This window comes from Dromiciops gliroides, chromosome 4 (genome assembly GCF_019393635.1).
Source record: "Dromiciops gliroides isolate mDroGli1 chromosome 4, mDroGli1.pri, whole genome shotgun sequence".
Taxonomy (NCBI): Eukaryota; Metazoa; Chordata; class Mammalia; order Microbiotheria; family Microbiotheriidae; genus Dromiciops; species Dromiciops gliroides.
In genome coordinates this window covers 133,049,423-133,069,663 of record NC_057864.1, presented here as the reverse complement: position 1 = coordinate 133,069,663, position 20,241 = coordinate 133,049,423, and the positions used below count along the sequence as shown (strand labels likewise).

Here is a 20,241-nt window from a genome sequence, read left to right as displayed (position 1 = left end):
ACAATGTTGTTTTTGGTTTAAAAAATGAGGTATAATTCTAAAGCCATAAAACTATTTTTTTCCTGTGACTAGAAGATTGACATAGAAGAAATGATTCGGGGCAGCTAGGTGGTGCAGTGGATAGAGCACTGGCCCTGGAATCAGGAGTACCTGAGTTCAAATCCGGCCTCAGATGCTTGACACTTACTAGCTGTGTGACCCTGGGCAAGTCACTTAACCCCAATTGCCTCACCAAAAAAAAAAGGGGGGGGGCAGCTTGGTGGAGCAGTGGATAAAGCACCAGCCCTGGATTCAGAAGTACCTGAGTTCAAATCCAGCCTCAGACACTTGACACTTACTAGCTGTGTGACCCTGGGCAAGTCACTGAACCCCCATTGCCCTGCAAAAAAAAAAAAAAAAAGAAGAAGGAAATGATGACCATGATCATCAACAAGCCATTTACCTAAAGAAGATTTGTTACTTTAAGATCTGGCTGAAAGTTTCTAAAATTCTATCAGTTATGAAAATGTTCATTTCCTTTTGCTTATATAATGATCCATCTGATGATGATGAGCATTCATACCTTATCTTGGTAGAAACCTTTGCTGGGAACAAGGAAAGTGAAAATTTTGTCCATAGCATGTTGATAGAGGTTGCATTAAGTTGTTCTTAAAAGGAGATTTCTGTAAATCAACATGTTATAAATGTTGTAGAAATATACATTTGCCTGACCCTAAGCTTTTCTTGTGGTCCTATGTAAATTGCCTCTAAAGCTCTTGAGGAAAGCATCTACCTGTTAGTAATAAGAGGCATAAAAATCATACTAGTTTTTCCAGTAATACTCAAAAAACCATAGCACACTTTTTAAGCAGTGCTCCAGAAAATGCCTTTTATTTTAAGGGTCAGTTATGGCCCTTTTATCTTTATTTTGAGGCTTTTATTTAAGTCTTAATGATAATAAAGGATGGGGTAGGGAGAGGGTAGAAGTGGGAGGGATAGAAAAAAGAAAGATGGAGTGTGTGCGTGTGTGTGTGTGTGTGTGTGTGTGAGTGTGTGTGTGTATGTATATATATATATATATATATATACACAATATATATACATATTATATATACAGGTATTTCAGTAGAAAATAAGATCTAGTTCATTTGTTATTTTGTCAGCTGGAATTCCTCATTAACTGTATCTTCATATCTAAGATAGTGATAATTTTGTATCTTATAAAATAGCTGACATTTAAATAGATCCTTATAATATATAAAGTGCTTTGGATATATTATTTGACTTAATGGTTATAATCCTTTAAGATAAAGAGTATATTGTGGCAGCTAGGTGGTGCAGTGGATAGAGTGCCGGCCCTGGAGTCAGGAGGACCTGAGTTCAAATTCGGCCTCAGACACTTAACAGTTACTAGCTGTGTGACCCTGGGCAAGTCACTTAACCCCAATTGCCTCACCAAAAAAAAAAAAAAGATAAAGAGTATATTATTACCCCATCTTCTTGATAAGGAAGCTGAAGTTTTAGAGGTTGTGACTTGCTCAGGATCACAGATATAGCTAATAAGAGATAATTGAACTTGAGTCTTCAGGCTTTAAACTTGGTGTTTTGTCCCCCCACCCACACCCCCAGTACCTTCTGAATTATCAAAAGTAAATGACTGGGGGCAGCTAGGTGGTGCAGTGGATAAAGCACTGGCCCTGGATTCAGGAGGACCTGAGTTCAAATCCAGCCTCAGACACTTGACACTTACTAGCTGTGTGACCCTGGGCAAATCACTTGACCCCCAGTGCCCCGCAAAAAAAAAAAGTAAATGACTTATTTTCATATCATAGTTAGGGTTGAGTATATTTTGTGAGTGGCTAGGTGAGGCAGTGGATAGAATACTGGGCAAATTACTTAACCTTTGTTTTCCTCAGTTTCCTCATTTTTAGAATGGGGATAGTAGTAGCACCTACCTCCTAGGGTTGTTGTGAAGATAAAAAGAGAAAAGATTTTTAAAGCACTTTGCAGTGCCTGCCACAAAGCAAACACTACATAATTTATTTATTTATTTTTGTGAGGCAATTGGGGTTAAGTGACTTGCCTAGGGTCACACAGCTAGTAATTGTGTCTTAGGCCGGATTTGAACTCAGGTCCTCCTGAATCCAGGGCTAGTGCTCTATCCACTGTGCCACCTAGCTGCCCCACACTACATAAATATTATTATGACTATGACTACATTCTAATTCTCTGAAAAGTTATAAACCATATGTGATATATAATATAAATTAAGGGTGGGCAAACCTGACCAAGGGTAGGAAACTTGAGAAGTCACATAACATAATCTACTGGTTATTCATTCCTGACATATACACAGGCATAGATACCTATAGATACATTCCCTTTTTGGGGGGGGGGGGCGGGACAATGAGGGTTAAGTAACTTGCCCAGTTAGTAAGTGTCAAGTGTCTGAAGCCAAATTTGTACTCAGGTCCTCCTGAATCCAGGGTTGGTGCTTTATCCACTGTACCACCTAACTGCCCCCCCCCCCCCATACATTCCTATATATACACACACATAAGTAGGTGACTTAGTGGATAGAATGCTGAGCCAGAAGTCAAGAAGACTCATCTTTGTGAGTTCAAATTTGGTCTGAATGTGTGACCCTGGGTAAATTGCTTAACTCCATTTGCCTCAGTTTCCTCCTCTGTAAAATGGGCTGGAAAAGGAAATGATGAACCATTCTAGTATCTTTGCCAAGAAAATCCTAAATTGGGTCTCTCAGAGTCAAACGTGACTGAACAACAACATATATATGTATACCTTATATATATATATATATATATATATATATATATATATATATATATGCACACACACACATATATAGACACATACATATATATGTATTTATTGGTGTATCCATAAAATAAAGAGATTGTCTCCAAAATCTCATGATTAAACGCCCACTCCTCAATATAACTAATAATTTATTAACCAGAATATTCCATTTCCTGGACATTTAATAACAAAAGCCTTGTTAAATTGTAAATCTAAAAATGAATAGTACATGCACATGTACACACATGCATATGTATATACACACCTATTTTAATATTACCAATAGGGTACAAAGATTTCTATAGTCTTTGGCCATAATAATGTCATTGTTTTTTTTTTTTTTTAGTGAGGCAATTGGGGTTAAGTGACTTGCCCAGGGTCACACAGCTAGGAAGCGTTAAGTGTCTGAGGCTGGATTTGAACTCAAGTACTCCTGACTCCAGGGCCAGTGCTCTATCCACTGTACCACCTAGCTGCCCCTAATAATGTCATTGTTATGGGTGGAACAACAGCGAGCCGTTTCAAAGCATTGTAGTGCTATTTCCAGTAGAGCGGGTTCACCTTCAAGTCTGTTTTCCGATATTTAGATTCCGCCTCTGTGGTGCTGAGAAACGTGACCCGTTTTCAGTCCGGGGCGGGTACCCGTAATGCACCGGAGAAGGCTTCTTATCTTAATTTAGGGTAAGAAGGTATCAGGGACGCTTAATGTAAGGAGAGAAGGGGGCTCTTAAATGTTCCCAAAGACCCTTAAAAGTAATAACTTGTGAGATAGACGGCACAATGTCCAAGTACGTTGCAGGTGCTTAATTATTGTTCGTTGGAGTGAATTGACTAAGGAAATTTAGCCATCATTTTGACTTCATGTTTTTGCCAAATTGAGTCCAATCTCCAAAAAACTCCCAACCCCTTCTCCATATTGGCTTTGGCCTCCTTACTAGAAAGCTAATGAATGCTTTAGAAGGGCCCCCAAGCGGGCCCTAGCCCCGCATCTCGGAAAGACGTTTCTTAGCACGAGGCACCGAGTGCAGCACCTTCCCCAGAAGAGGTTGTTTGTGGCCTCCGGCAGTCTGTTGAATGCGGTTGGGGGCGGCGGAGGAGGAGCGTTTGCATCACCGGAGCCTCCCCACGCATCCAAGCAGCGCTGTCTCCACCTAGTGTTAGAATGCTGGTCCTGCCTGCAGTGCCTTGGAAGTACTCCAGGAACCAGTTATGGGGCGGAAATTTTACCCTGATCCAAATGCTGTTCTAAATTAAAAGATGATGCCATTGTTTGAAGCAACCTGCTTGTGACTCATTTGTTCTGACTTGAATTTAGCCCCTATCTTAGGGACTGCGGGAGACATGGCGCTAGCGCAACAGCGAATCCCTCTGCAGTTACTAAGCACCAAGACAATAGAAATGAAACCACTCTGTGGATCCCTACGCCCCTAAGGCCTTCGGTTCTTCACATTTTTTTTTTTGTGTCGAGGACCCTTTTGGCAGACTGGTGAAGCCTGAGGACTCCTTCTCAGAAGAGTCTCTTCAAATGCACAAGATAAAATCTGTGGAATTAAAAAGGAAACCAATTATTTTGAAATCCATTTATTGGAATATTTAAAAAAGCCAAATACCCCGAAACCCAGGAACCAAAATATAAAAGATGCCCAAGTTCTCGGACCCCAGGTCCAAAATGAATGCCCTAAATGAAATAATTGATTTTCATTTAGCCCCAAAACTTTTCCTAGACTGAAATGCTTGATAGTTGAAAAAAGCTATTTTATGCTAAATATAAGAGGGGAGGGAATTAGCATTTCTACAGCACCTACTATGTGCCAGGCACTGTTTGAGCCTCACAACAACCTTACAAGATAGGTGCTGTTATTATGTCCATTTTACAGTTGAGGAAACTGAGGCAGACTGAGGTGAAGTGATTTGCCCAGGGTCACACAGCTAATAAATATCTGAGGGCAGATTTGCACTCATGTCTTCATGACAGCAGGCTTAATGTTCTTTCCACTGGGCCACCTGGCTTCTGTAAAAGAAAGCATTTGAAAAGAAAATAACTTTTCTTTTCTCACTGTGTTGCAAAAGACCAGATAATTCTTGTTAAAGGATCAGAGATAGAGAATTGAACATCTGTCATAAATTCTGACACTTGAAATAGCCGATCAAGAAAATAGCAAGAAAGAAAGTAGGAGTGGGGGAATCAGAGACCACAAACTATATAAATAGTGACTGATTTCCTGCCTGCTGCCTTTCTGCCCTTTTCTGTCTTCTTCCAAAATGGCTAGGACTAAGGGATATTGGGCCTGGAGTCAAGAGGACCTGAGTTCAAATCCTACCACAGATACTTATTAGCGGCATGAATGAGCAAGTCATAAACTCTCTGGGCCCGAGATTAGATCCACTGGCCTCTAATGTCCCTTCCAGCTCTCTTGGTCTGTCATGTGTGTGACATATACATTACATGCATGCATGCATGTATATCAGAGTAAGGATCTCAGGTGAGGCACTTTGTTTACTAATGCAGCCCAATACCTCTTCTGCAATGTTTGTTTGAGGGAGACATAGAGTTTTAGGGAGGTTTGTTTGAGGGAGACATAGGTTTTAGGGAGGTTCATGGAATCACTGAGAAAATAGATCAAGTGACTTGTCCAGGATTACAGTACTAGTATGTGGCAGAAATAGCATCTTCCTGGCTCCAAGGTCAGTTTTCTCATCCACTGTACCACTAGGCTGACTCTGTTTATAAGAATTTTAAAAAGCAAATTTCTTTCCAACTTTTAGTGTATTTGACCTCTACTATGTTTCTCTTTTCTTTAAGATAAAAATTAATTTGGTCTAATTGTCAACATGAATTCACCTTTAGTTAAAAATCCCAGCTTGTGGAATAAAATAGGTTTATTCATCATAATATAGCATATGAATTTTCTTGATTTGTTAAAAATATTTTTCTTTTGTTTCATCTTTTATTGTATGATGACTTATATTTCATATGTTTAATTTCTTTCTCTTTATTTTTCTCTCCAGCTTCTATATTTTACACCCCCCCTCCCCACCTTTCTGTTGTCTTCCCCATCTTTTCCCTCCTGAACTTCCCACTCTTTCTTGTCTTTTTTCCTTTCTAGGCAGAAATTCTCTATGTCTCCCTCAAACAAGTTCTGTAATAATTTTTCTGGTTTCTGTTTGTCTCCTGTATTCTCGACTCCCTCTTTTCTCCCTTTTCCTCATCCCTCCCATCCCCCCTCCCTCCCCGCCTTATTCTTGGGGCTAAACAGTGAGCAATAAGATTTCTTCTGGACTGGCCAGGCTCCCAGCTCCCTTCAGTTACCATCTGGGGTTCTTCAGGACCCACCTGGCCCCCTTCTGCTGCTTCTCCATGCTCCTGGCAATAAGACTACAGTGGGGGTAGAGATCACAGGATTGTTGACTCCTCTCTTTTCTTTGCCCTTGAATCCTAGAAAGAAGAATGAATAAGAGCATCCATGGGACAACTCTATTACTGCTCTAAATCCCCTGATACTTACCTATCTTGGGGTTAGAACTCAAGAGCATAGGGATATCTTAGAACAAACTCATCCCCCTCCACTAGTCCTTTAAAAAAATCCTGAGAATCTGTGGAAAATTAGTAGGTTATAGACATTACTTCCTCATTTCCCCATACCTTTTAATTTTTAATTTTTTTTAACCCTTTACTTAGCCACCCTTTATGGATCAATATGCTCAGCTAACTGAAGCTAGCTAATGCCTACCTAAATAAACTCTCACCTTTTTTTGATCGGAGGCCAGATTGGCAACTTAAACTGATGCTCGGCTCTAGACAGTTGGTCACTGTTCATTCTTGACAGTTTGGGCACAGTCCTGAACATGAGTCAATCACAGTCAGTATTTACCAAGCTGAATGGAGCTGCTCCCAGAATTTTCCTTTGTTGTTTGGAGGAAGAAAGAAGAAAGGAACGCCCTCATGTTGTCCTTTCTACTAGCAGAGGAGACCTACTAATTTTCCTTCTCATTCAGATTCTCTTTGAAGTGTGGCACAAGGTTCTGAAAGGTGACATCCAGTGTTGGCCGGTTTTTAGTTTTTAATTCCAATTTACTTGGACCCCAATTCTTGTATTTCAGGCAAATTGGGAGGCAAAGCCACACAGTCACCAGTATTTACAATATAAAACCCAAAACTAAGACATAGCTAAGTAATTTTATTTTGAATGGGATTGATGAAAATAATATACAACTGAGCCATGCATGATTGTAGAAATAAAAATCCTGTTAATATAAATATATTTGATTATAATATCAGAGAGACTTCTTTGACATTGTTGCTATTTGGTTTTTTTTTTGGGGGGTGAGGCAATTATGGTTAAGTGACTTGCCTAGGGTCAAACAGCTAGTAAGTGTCAAGTGTTTGAACTCTGATTCTCCTGACTCCAGGGCTGGTGCTCTATACATTGTGCCACCTAGCTGCCCCTTTGCTATTTGGTTTTGATTGCTAAGAAAGGAAACCTATATATTTTTTTCTTTGATTTTAAACATGACCATGTAATCTTAAAAGGTAACATGGAGTAGTTCCCAACATTTTTTGGTCTGCTGACCCCTTTCAACAACAAAAAGGGCTGTGACCCCCTCCCCCCCCAGTAATATAATTTGCTACTTATAATATTCTGCAATTACTGCTTAAGGTATCATTAAGGATTTTTTAAAAATCAGAAATCCCCTGAGCCATTGCTGTTGACCCGAAAAGGCTTGTGAACCACTAAACGACATCTGTTGGAGGATGGATAGAGAGCTGATCTTGGAGCTACAAAACCCTGGGTTTAGATTCTATCTCTGACACATACTGACCTTGGATGGGCATGCCATATAACCTTTCACTGCCTTAGCATATATAGCAAAGAATGTGCAGCATACTCACCTACTTAGATAGAGGGAGTTTCCTAATCTGGGAGTACCCTAATGCAAATAAATCACAGGTTCAGCCCTATCTCCATCATACAATCATTTAGTTGGGTCAGACTCCAGGATCTTACCTGGTTCAACCCTCCTTGTCTCTGGCATGCAGCTGAGGCACAGCTGGGTGGTGCATTCGACAAAGTACTCACCTGGAGTCTGGGTAGACCCGAGTTCCAGTTTGACTTCAGACACTCACTAGCTGTGTAACCCTGGGCAAGTCACTTAACCTCTGTCTGCTTCAGTTTCCTCATCTGGAAAATGGGAATGATAAGAGAACCTACCTCTTAGGATTATTATAAGGATCAATTGAGATAACATTTGTAAAAGAAAGCGCAGTAGGGGCAGCTAGGTGGCACAATGGATAGAGCACCAGCCCTGGAGTCAGGAAGACCTGAGTTCAAATGTGGCCTCAGACATTTAACACTTACTAGCTGTGTGACCCTGGGTAAATCACTTAACCCCAATTATCTACCCCACCCAAAAAAAAAAAAAGTAAGCACAGTGCCTGGCATATAGTAGGTGCTATAGAAATGTTAGCTATTATTATGTTTTAGCAATAATAAGAACAACAAATCATATGAAGCAGATTATTGCCTCTGCTATTTTCAGAGATTTTTGAGGAGATTCTATTGCCTTTCTTGGTAGTGTCTTCTAGCATTCTTCACACTTAATGTGATAGTTAAGAAGGTGTAACAATTTTATGGAATTTAAACCCATTTTTTCTCAATTATTTTTCTTTTTTCTTTTTTTTTAGTGAGGCAATTGGGGTTAAGTGACTTGCCCAGGGTCCCACAGCTAGTAAGTGTTAAGTGTCTGAGGCCAGATTTGAACTCAGGTACTCCTGACTCCAGGGCCGGTGCTCTATCCACTGCGCCACCTAGCTTCCCCTCAATTATTTTTCGAAAGAGAGTTGCCCATTGTCCTCATTGCCAATGCTCTAAAACTTCTTAAACCTTGGGTCATGACCTCATGTGAGGTCGTGAAAAATTTGGCAACAGTAAAAGGTTATGTATTACTATTTTATTTACTTATATACCCCAAGTTGTGTAAAAATTTCTCAGGCAAAAAGGAGTCACAAGTAGAAAAGGTTTAAGAAGCCCTGCTCTACGGTCCAGTCTTTTAGTCCTCTAAATTGTCAGTTGAAGTGAGGCAGCTGGGTGGTACAGTGGATTGCGGGGTGGGGGGGAAGAGACTGGAGTCAGGAAGAGTATCTTCCTGAGTTTAAATCTGGCCTCAGACACTTACTAGCTGTATGACCCTAGGCAAATCATTCAACCCTGTTTGCCTCAGTTTCCTCATCTGTAAAATGAACTGGAGAAGGAAATGGCAAACCACTCCAATATCTTTGCCAAGAAAATCCCAAATGGGATCACAAAGAATCAAACATGGCTAAAAAACAACTGAATAATAACAACCTCAAAAGTTTGAAATAAAAGTTCAAATAATCTGTTGGAACTAGATCCACAATAAAATGACAGCTGTGCCTGTCTGTCTTCTATATAGCACTTAACACAGGTGTTTAATCACTGTTTACTGTTATTACAGTTATAAAGTAAGCTGATTTAGTAACCTGACAACTTGAAGTTTTTTTATGTAAAGAGAGATTATCTTGGGCTCTCTCTTCTCAATCCTATACTTTAAATGCTCTCAGAATCATTCTATAATCTCCTCTTTTGTTCCAGACTCAGGGAAAGAGAGGGCCCTCTCCTTGTTCCCTTGATCCCATCTCCTCCTTTCTTCTTTGTGAACTTGCTCCCTTTCTCAATCTTCAATCTTTCTATATTCACTGGCTTCTTTCCTATTTCCTGCTAACATTCCTAGATCTTGCATATTTTTAAATGCGAGGTGGTGCATTGGATAGAGTGTTTAGCTGGGAGTCAGGAAGACTCTTCTTCCTGAGTTCAAATCCGGAATCAGATAGTTATTAGCTGTGTGACCCCAGGCAAGTCACTTAACCCTCTTTGCCTCAGTATCCTCATCTGTAAAATGAGCTGGTGAAGGAAATGGCAAACCACTTAGTATCTCTGCCAAGAAAATTCCAAAAATGGTTTCATAAAGAGTCAGACACAACTGAAAAAAACCCAACTAAACAGCAACAAAAATCTTAAAAAAAACACAAAACCTCTTCATCCTACCATCATCATTTCAAGCATCTGTCTTATATAATCTCTCCCTTTCACAGCCAAAGTCCTAAAAAGGCTAAATTCTACTCATTGCCTCCAATTCCTAACCTCTCACAGGCTTCTTAACCCCTTGCAATATGTCTCCATCCCAGTCACTCACCTGTTCTCTCTAAGTTTGCCAGTGGTCGCTTAACTGCTACATCCAGTGGCCTCATTCTATTTCGCATGATCATGCAATGTCAGAGTTGGAAGAGACCTTAGGAGTTCTCTCTATAACATTCTTGGCACACAGCCCTCCAGCCTCTGACTGAGGATCTGTGCTTATGGGCAGCTCAATTTGTTAAGTTTTTTTTTTTCCTGACAAACCTAAATTTGCCTCTTTGAAACTCCTACCTATTGATCCTTGTTCTGCCCTTTTAGGTCAAAAGGTCTAAAGCCTTTTTCACATGACACCCCTTCAGATAGTTGAAGAGATCTGTGGTGTCCCCACTCTTTTATGATTTTCTCTTTTTCAGGCTAAATATTCCTAATTCCTTCAAGTGAATGTCATAGGGCATGGACTTCAAGCTTCTGACCATCCCAGTTCCTTTTGTTTTATTCTTGTTCTCCTGATCTGGCTATCCAGCCAGCTCTAAATCTGTCTAATTGTTCTGCCTTCTAGTACACTGATCTTCATTCCTCCCTTCTGATCCCATGTGAGGGGATAAGATTGATCACATCCCTTACAAAAATGTTGATAAACTATATCTGAAGCATTCCCCAATCTACCAGGACAGCCACCTTAACCAAAAAAAGGAAACAAAACTTATCTGAAAGGAACTATTCTTTTTTTTTTAAATGGGTGCTTGTCTTTATTTTATTTTAATTTTTGGGGGGTGGGCAACAAGGGTTAAGAGACTTGCCCAGGGTCACACAGCTAGTAAGTGTCAAGTGTCTAAGGTCAGATTTGAACTCAAGTCCTCCTGAATCCAGGACTGGTGCTTTATCCACTGCGCCACCTAGGTGCCCCAAAAGGGCCTATTCTTGACAAAACCATTCTGGCTCTTGTGATCATGGTGTTTGTAAATACCCATTAATCATGTCTTTCATAATAACTTTCTAGAAAAATCAAACTTGCAGAATAATAACTTTCTAGAATTTTGCCAGTTATAGGTATGAGGCTCCCTGGCCTACAGTTAAAACATTCTTCTCTTTTTTTTAAAATCTGCAAAGTATTTGTTTTTTTTTCAATTCCATGATCTTTTTCTTCTTCTTCATGATCTTAAAAACATCCACAAGTTCTTTGAGTATAGAGGTCTCTACTTTATCTGGGAGACTTGAATTCACCAAGGGCAGCTAGGTACTCTATTATTATCTCCTTATTTAGGGTAGGGGTGTGCTGGAGGCAGCTCTTGCCTATTATATTTTCAGTGTGAGCATTTTCCCTTAGAAAATTGGCAAACATTACAAATCAGGGTTTCATTTATTGTCTTGTTGATTGTAGACTTAAGAAAGTGATAGAAAAAATATTAGTAATTCAGATTAAACTTAAAAGTGTGTCCTGTTGTATATTTTTGGTCTCAGAGAGCCAGTTGTTAAACATTTACCAGCACACTCCTGATCTAGGGTACCAATTCTCTAGGAGCCTTTTTTATTTGATTCTTTCCTATCCCAGAGGTTATTCTTCTTGTTTAAGAGCACAGAGCAAAATCAAGAATTGAGTACCTCTGCCTTCTCTCTGATGTCATTTATAAACATGTCATCTACCCTTAGCAGGGATCCTGACCATTCTTTGATCCTCCTCTTTCCTCTAAAACTGCTAAAAAAAACCCCATCTCAAACCCAAATCTTTTTTGTTGTTGTCCTTAGCTCACTTGAACAACTTCAGCACATCCCTAAAATTTAGATCTACCGACTATATTCTTGCTAGATCATGCCATGCTTTTATATTCATCCTCTGTTATCTGACCTTTTCTCGTTTATGTATTTTTTTAAAGTCCAAGTCCTGTAAGACTGTGAATCCACAGCCATCCCTTTTGAGATAACTTTTGTTATTCTTCCTTACTTTTTTTCTTTGAAACTTCATTTTTGAGAGTTTCTCATCCCTTCTGTAGAATTTTACTTCATGGGATACTAAATATTTTTCTTTTGAGTTCTTTGGTATCTGCTTGCACTAAATCTGGGGTGCACGTCAGATCACACACAGATGGCCTCTCCTCTATCACAATTCTAGAAGGAATTGGTTACTTTATCCTCACCTTTCAAAGTCCCTTAATTTCCACCCCAGCAGTCAGTTTCTTCTTAGTGGTGAGAATATGATCTAGATGAGAATCTTCCCCTCGTTGGTTTTTCCACCTTTTTGAAGGATGAAAGTATCATGAAGGGAAACCAGGAAGTTATTAGCTGCTCTGCTTTCAGCAGAGAAAGAAATCATCAGCAGATTTCTGGATAATCTAAGTCCCCCACCTCTGTCCCGGGCTTGTGATATAATTCCCAAACTTCTCATCTATTTCCTCTTTTCCAGGTGTCCTGTAGTAATTTGTGATGACAAAGTTATTTTTGTTTTTCCCTTCCTATAATCTTTTCCCAGATGTTCTTTACTTTTACCCTGCTATGGTTCCTGGATTTTCTTATCTTCTTATACAATGGTACTCTTCCTTCCCCAATCTACCCTTTTCTTGTAAATAATATCTTGGGAATAAGGTATATGTGTCTAGAGCCATACTTGACATCTCTGTAGCTTTCGACTCTATTCGCCTGCCTTTCCTCCTGGATACCCAGGAAAGTGATATTACTTTCTCCTGTTCTCCTTCTACCTGTCTGACCACTCCATCTTTGTTTCTCTTGCTACCATGTCCTGTTCTATCCCCAAGCTTGTTCCTAGGGCTCTGTTCTAGACCCTCTTCTTTTCAATCCCCATACTCTATCTTCTGGTGATCTCATCAAATCCCACTTTTATTATATCTATGTGGGTGGCTCCCTTATCCTTCCAACCATAGTCTCTCTTTCCTGGGCACCAGTCCTGCATCACCAGCTGCCTAGTGGACATTCCAAACCGGGTACTCAAATTCAACATATAGAATATAGAACTAATATAGAACTCACTATCTTTCCTCTCTTCTCAGCTATCTTTTCCTGTTTTTGTTTAGAGCACCATTTTCCTTCTAGTCACCAAGGTTGACCCTGGCATCATTTGCTTTTTTTTTTTTTTAAATTTGTTTTTTATTTTTTGGCTGGGCAATGAGGGTTAAGTGACTTGCCCAGGGTCACACAGCTAGTAAGTGTTAAGTGTCTGAGGCTGGATTTGAACTCAGGTACTCCTGACTCCAGGGCCAGTGCTCTATCCACTGCGCCACCTAGCTGCCCCCTGGCATCATTTGCTTTTGAATCTTCCCTCTCTCTCATCCCCGATACCCAATTAGCTGGAAAGCCTTGGTGATCCTACCTGGACGATATTTTTTGCTTCATCTACATCTCTGTTCACACAGATACCACCTTAGATCAGGCCTTAGTCACCTCTTACCTTGACTTTTGTATTAGCCTCCTAATTGGCCTCCTGGTTTCCATTTTTTCCCCCCTTCTCCAGTGTATCTTCTGCAATCTGCCAAAATAATCTTTCTAAAACATAAATGTGCCCTTCCTCTACTCGAGAATCTTTAGTGGGTCCCTTTTACCATTAGAATAAATGGCAAAATTAAATTTTTTTTGAGGGGCAATGTGGGGTTAAGTGACATGCCCAGGGTCACACAGCTAGCAAATGTCAAGTATCTGAGGCTGGATTTGAATTCAGGTCCTCCTGAATCCAGGGCCAGTGTTCTATCCACTGCGCCACTTAGCTGCCCCTATTCATAGAATTTAAAAAAAAAAATTTTTATCGTAAACTTGATAAGAGAAAAGAATAATCATTTACATAGTGCTTAAGCTATGAGCCAGGCACTGTGCTAAGCACTTTACAAATATTATCTCATTTGATCCTCACAACAAGGTATGTGCTATTGTTGTCCTCATTTTACAGTCAAGGAAATTGAGTCAGACAGAGATTGCAACTTGCCCAAGGTCACACAGCTAGTAGGCAAGGATGGATTTGCCAGGCCCAGCGCTCTATCCACTGGGCCACTGTGTGCCTCTATGTCATACAAAAAACCTGAACATTTCAAAATAAAAAGAACAGAAGAAGATTGTTTACAAAACTGCAAACTTCTATTATGTAGTTAATTTTAAATATATTTATATGTATATACACATAAATATTTTTGTGTGTATATGTATCTGTGTGAATATACACATGTACACATACAATAATAACAAAACTGCTCTGCTTGTCAGTGCTCCTATAAGGACCTCTTGTTCCTCTCTTCTATGTATTTGAAAATAATGTTTCAGTGACACTTTTTTGTCTTCTTTTTTTTTGCATGACTATTACTACTCATCAACTACCCCTCCCAGTCACCCTCCCACACACCCAGTAGAGGCTCTCCCTTGTAACAAATAAATATAACTAAGAAAAACAAATTCACATACTGACCATGTATGAACATGCATGGCTCATTCTGTACCTGTTTTCCATCACCTTTTTGCAAGGAGGTAGGAAGCATACTTCATTATTGTTCTTCTGCAGTCATGTTTGATTATTCCAGTGATCAGTCCTTTACATTGTTATACCTGTTCATAGAGTTTTCATTTAAGGACTCCCAAATATCTAGCTAACTCATTTGCATAGGCATACAATTTATAAGAAATTTATTAATATTGAATTGATATAATAACCACACAACTAATTTATGTTATATAACATTTAATACACACATGTATACACATGTGTACACACACATATATAAAAAACATATTAGCTTTGCAACTTTAAGAATCCATAAATCGGGGTAGCTAGGTGGCGCAGTGGATAGAGCACCGGACTTAAAGTCAGTAGTACCTGAGTTCAAATCCAGCCTCAGACACTTAACGCTTACTAGCTGTGTGACCCTGGGCAAGTCACTTAATCCCAACTGCCTCACTTAAATTAAAAAAAAAAAAAGAATCCATAAATCAATGTTGGTACTTTTCCCACCAATGCAAATTTATTATTTTTTTCTTTTTCTTTTTTTTTTTTTTGTGGGGCAATGAGGGTCACACAGCCAGTAAGTGTCAAGTATCTGAGGTCAAATTTGAAATCAGGTCCTCCTGAATCCAGGACTAGAGCTTTATCCATTGTGCCACCTAGCTGCCCATCACCAATGCAAATTTCAGTCCATTTGTAACTTAGTAAGTCAAATTGAGGATGTTTATTGGAGAGGCAGACAACTTGCTCTCACAAAGTTTTTTTTTTTTTTTAATGACAAACATTTCATTTTATTTTTCAGAGAAATTGGTACAATTATCAGATCATTAGGCTGCTGCCCAAGTGAAGGAGAACTGCATGACTTGATTGCAGAGGTAAGTAGGACTGAAAAGATTTTGCTTCAAAGTTTTTTTTAAGTCTTTGAAAAGACTTTGCAAAAATAGAAAACGCTCATCAGGTTTTTAAAAACTGTGTAAGAGGCAGCGGATTTGGAGTCAGAAGACCTTGATTCAAGTTCCAGCTTAGCCTTTTACCAGCTATGTGACCTTGTGGAAGTGACTTTGTCTTTTTGACACTCAGTTTATTTTTCTCCCTTCCAAAACTGTTGTGAAGATCATTTGAGATAACAAAAACTTTGTAAACTATAAAACATTATACAAATGTAAGCTATTGTTGTCTTGTAAAATAAATATTTTTTAATAGCAAACTTCCTTCCTTTTAGTAAAGGGAGACCAAATTTAGAGAGGTCAATGGTCAAACTTTAAAATCAGCAAATCAGTATTTGTTAAGCACTTACCATGTACTGAGCACCCTGCTAAGTGCTATTTGGATGCTAAGGCACTTCTTGTCTTGGAGGAGATTACACTACCTTTTGGGAGATAAGAGAAAAGTACACGTGAAATAGAAAGCAAATAACGTGGTAGCATACAATTAACTAAATTATATGATGCAGACTAATTTCTTTAGGAGTTTAAAAAACCTTTGTATTATAATTTTATTTATTTTAAAATTATATATGTATGTGTATATGTATATATATGTATGTGTATGTATATATGTACAGAAATATTCACTAACATTATTGGATTTGGTGATTAAAAAATAGAAAAGTAGATCAGTGGAATAAACTTGATAAGTGAGAATCAGAAATCATTGAACTAAATTATTCAATATTCATCACATTTGAGAATGTAAATTAGTGGAAAGTCCTTGTTTAACAAGAGCTGCTGGAGAAAATGGAAAGTAGTTTGACAGAAATTAGGTTTAGAACAGCATGTTACACCATATATCACAATAAGTTCAAAATGGATACCTTACCTCACTATTAAAGGTCATACTATAAAAAAAAATTGGAGAGTAATGTTGGCTGAGTTTCACAATTATAACTAGGGGTAAAATTCTTTTTTTTTTGGTGAGGCAATTGGGGTTAAGTGACTTGCCCAGGGTCACACAGCTAGTAAGTGTCAAGGGTCTGAGGTCAGATTTGAACTCAGGTCCTCCTGAATCCAGGGCTGGTGCTCTATCCACTGTGCCACCTAGCTGCCCAGGGTAAAATTCTTAACCAAATAAGGAATAGAGGCCATCCTTATACCATGCCACTGTGATCATGCCTATCTTCTCCCATACCCTCTAACTTCCTGGTCACCAATTCCTCATATACTTTGATTTTCCTTATTAATATTTAAGGCCCTTGAAGGCAGGATTTTATTTATATCCTCATTTTTTAGCACAGTGCCTGATACATAGTAAGTGCTGAATAAATGCTTATTGATTTACTTACTGACTTCTAGAACCTACTTTCAGAGACAGAAGATCTGAATTCAAATTCTACCTCTGACATAGAGGTTGTATGACTTTGGGCAAGTCATTTAACTTCTGAAAATACTTTTAGAGAACTCTAAGGAACTATATATTGAAATTAGTCAACAATCATTTATGTGCTAGGCACCTTTGTGCCAAATACTGGGGATACAGAGAAAGACAAAATCAGTCCCTGCCCTTAAGGAGCTCACATTCTAATGTGGGAGTTTTATTGTTCACTTGTGTCTGACTCTTCATGATCCCAATTCTGGAGTTTTCTCGGCAAAGATAATGGCATGGTTTGCCATGTTCTTCTCTGGTTCATTTTACAGATGAGGAAACTGAGGCAAACAAGGTCAAGTGACTTGTCCAAGGTCACACAACTAGGAAGTACCTGAGGCCAAATTTTAACTCATGAAGATGAATTTTCCTCACTTCAGGCCTGGCATTCTATCCTCTGTGCCACCTAGCATCTTTGTGACTAAATACCAGCTTGGCCACAGGCTGATGTGTTTTTTAGCCACAGTATGGCTCACAGACTTTTTTTTTACCGAGTTCTAGTTAAAAACATTTCAGTCTAAATCAGTGGAGGGAGTTCCCACACAACAAAATCCCAGATAGTAATCCAGTTACCATAGGTTCTCAACTGAGGTGTAATCCTCAGGTCCTTACTCTCTCATCTCCTATGTCCAAGCTACAAAGTCCTGTGATTTCTATCTTCAAAACATCTCTTGCATATTCCCCCTTCACTCCTATGACATTGCTGCCACCCTGGTGCAGATCTCATCGCATGAATGCCGGCCGACTATTGCTGTAGCCATGCTGGTTGATCCCCCGGCATCTGGTCTCTCCACTCCATCTTCCATTCAGCTGCCACAGTGATAAAACTCAGATCTGATTGTATCACCACCCCCTATTCATAAACTCCAGTGACTCCCAATTATCTCCTGAACCAAACATAAAATAAAATGGAAATTTTATCACTTCAATTCTCTTAAGTATCCCATTTCTTGTTTTTAATTTTATTGCATTATGTCTGTGGGTTAATTTGGATACTGTTTTCATCTTTGCAATTCATCCGTTGACCCTCGGATAGATTTGATGTATAAGGTGTCCCAAAAGTCTTAGTGCATTGTGAAGGTATTATTTTTTAAAATTTTAATTATTAATTTTTTTTTTTAATGAGGCATTTGGGGTTAAGTGACTTTCCCAGGGTCACACAGCTAGTAAGTGTTAAGTGTCTGAGGTCAGATTTGAACTCAGGTACTCCTGACTCCAAGGCCGGTGCTCTATCCACTGCGCCACCTAGCTGCCCCGAAGGTATTATATTTTGTCATGACCAGCTGTGTGACCATGGGAATGTCATTTAGCTTCTCAGTATTCGAGGCAACTCTCTTAAATTACAAATGAGTTGATGATAAGTTACAGTTATTGATGATGAGTTTTCCATAATGGGGATTCCCCACATCAATGACAACACAGACATGGATTTATAAAGAAAAATCTCACCAATTTTTAATTATTCCCTTCAAATTTCTTAATAATTCTAAAAAAAATTTTAACCCATTAAATGCTTTTTTCCAGGGGTGTTCAGTTCTTGATCACAGTCTTCATCTCTATTCCAATCTGTTCTCTTCTTTTGGAGGGCTTCAGTATGCACATTGATATACCCTTGCCTAACCTGGCCTTCTAGTTCCTTAACTCTGAGCTTTGATGACCTAAATCTTTCTTATGCTTTAGCCTCCTCCAGGGATGATTACACCCTTTGGAATGGGCCACACCTGGCTGAGGCCACACTAGTATCTCAGGTTCAATATTAGAATGATATGAAGTATTTGTAGTCCATATATTAGTTATCAAAAGAAGGTTGACATTCAGAGAGGAGAAAGGATATCTGTTGAGGTTACAGCATAGATTCTGCTAAGCTCAGCTCGCCTGTGCGAGGTCAGAAGAGCTGAAGGCCCTCCTGTCTTGCCTAGATTGTACTCAGGTGGCCAGGAAGCTACATCAGTGTGCAGAGCCTTATTTCCCTGATCCAATTAAGTTTCAAGGACAGTTTTAAAACCATTTAAGGCAAAACTAGCTTAACCTACAGGGGGCAGGCACTTGAGATATTGTTACTACCACACCCTTGATCTCTACATCACTGTGCTACACAAAACTATGACTCCATTCCTAAAGCACCAAAACATCTACTTTCTTTGCTTCTATACACACACACACACACACACACACACACACACACACACACACACAGCTGAACACTCTGGAAAAAGTAGATCATGCCTGTTGCGTCCACTATAATTTATACTATTATTTAGTGGGTCCTCACAATTGTAGGCAGTCTTTTTTAAAAAAAAATTATTTTCTAATTGACTCTACCATACTCTCTATAGCAGCTATTCCATACTTTCTCTTCAGACCGTAACCCCTTACATCATTCTTTTTTTTTTTTTTGGGTGGGGCAATGAGGGTTAAGTGACTTGCCCAGGGTCACACAGCAAGTAAGTGTCAAGTGTCTAAGGCCGGATTTGAACTCAGGTCCTTCTGAATCTAGGGCTGGTGCTTTATCCACTGTGCCACCTAGCTACCCCCCCCCCATATCATTTTTTCTTCTGTCCTCTCAACAGAGGACCTTGCCTCCCACTTTAGTGATTAAATAGAGGCTCTCCGTCATAAGCTCCTTCTTCTCCCATACTCCACTCCTCAGATCTCCTCTACATAATCCATCATCTCCTTTTTTCCTATCTTTGAGGCTGAGATGCATCTTTTTGACAAGTCCAACTTCCCTATTTGTGCTCTTAATCCAGTTCTCTCCCATATCCTCTCTAAGCATGCCCCTTCAATCATTTCCTCTCTAATCTTCAGTCATATCTTCTTCTCTGAGCTTCTTCACTGTCTCCCACAAAATTTCCCCAGGTCTCTTCCATCCTTTAAAAAGAAAAAAAACAAACCCTATAACTTGATCTTGTCAGACCCGCAAGGTATCATCCTTTATTTCTTTTCCTTTTCACATATGAACTTTTTTTTATGAAGGTTAAGTGACTTACCAAGGGTCAAACAGCTAGTAAGTGTCAAGTGTTTGAGGTCATATTTGAATTCAGGTCCTCCTGAATCCAGGGCTGGTGCTTTATCCACTGCACCCCCTAGCTGCCCCCAACATATGAACTTCTAAAAAGAGTCATCTATACTTCTTGTTTCTATTTTCTTTTTTTAAATTGTTTTCTTTAGAATTCTATTTTTTCTCAAATTACATGTAAAAACAATTTTTAATGTCGATTTTTAAAACTTTGTGTTCCAAATTCTCTTCCTCCCTCTCTCCCCATGCCCCTTAAGAATGCATTGCTTCTGTTTTCTTACCTTGTATTCACTCTCGCTCCTCTCCCCCTAACCTCTGTCAGAAATCTGGCTTCCAATTCAGTTGAAATGATTCTTTTCAAGGTTACCATTGATATTAACTGCTAAATTCAGTGTTCTGTTTTCTTTTTTCTTTTTTAATATTTTTACTGATATCTTTTGTTTTTGTTTTTGTTTTTTTGCATAGTTATTCCTAGT

The 20,241-nt window shown here is 39.1% G+C and overlaps 1 protein-coding gene across 2 annotated transcripts in view; it reads left to right on the top strand.

Moving 5' to 3' along the window:
• The window catches only part of EFCAB2 (EF-hand calcium binding domain 2), a 146,179-nt gene that overhangs the window by 49,749 nt on the left and 76,189 nt on the right, over positions 1–20,241 (top strand). For both annotated transcript variants that reach the window (XM_043999413.1, XM_043999414.1), the window contains exon 3: positions 15,188–15,260. In XM_043999413.1, coding sequence (XP_043855348.1) covers positions 15,188–15,260 — 73 coding nt within the window. The remainder of the gene's footprint in view (positions 1–15,187; positions 15,261–20,241) is intronic.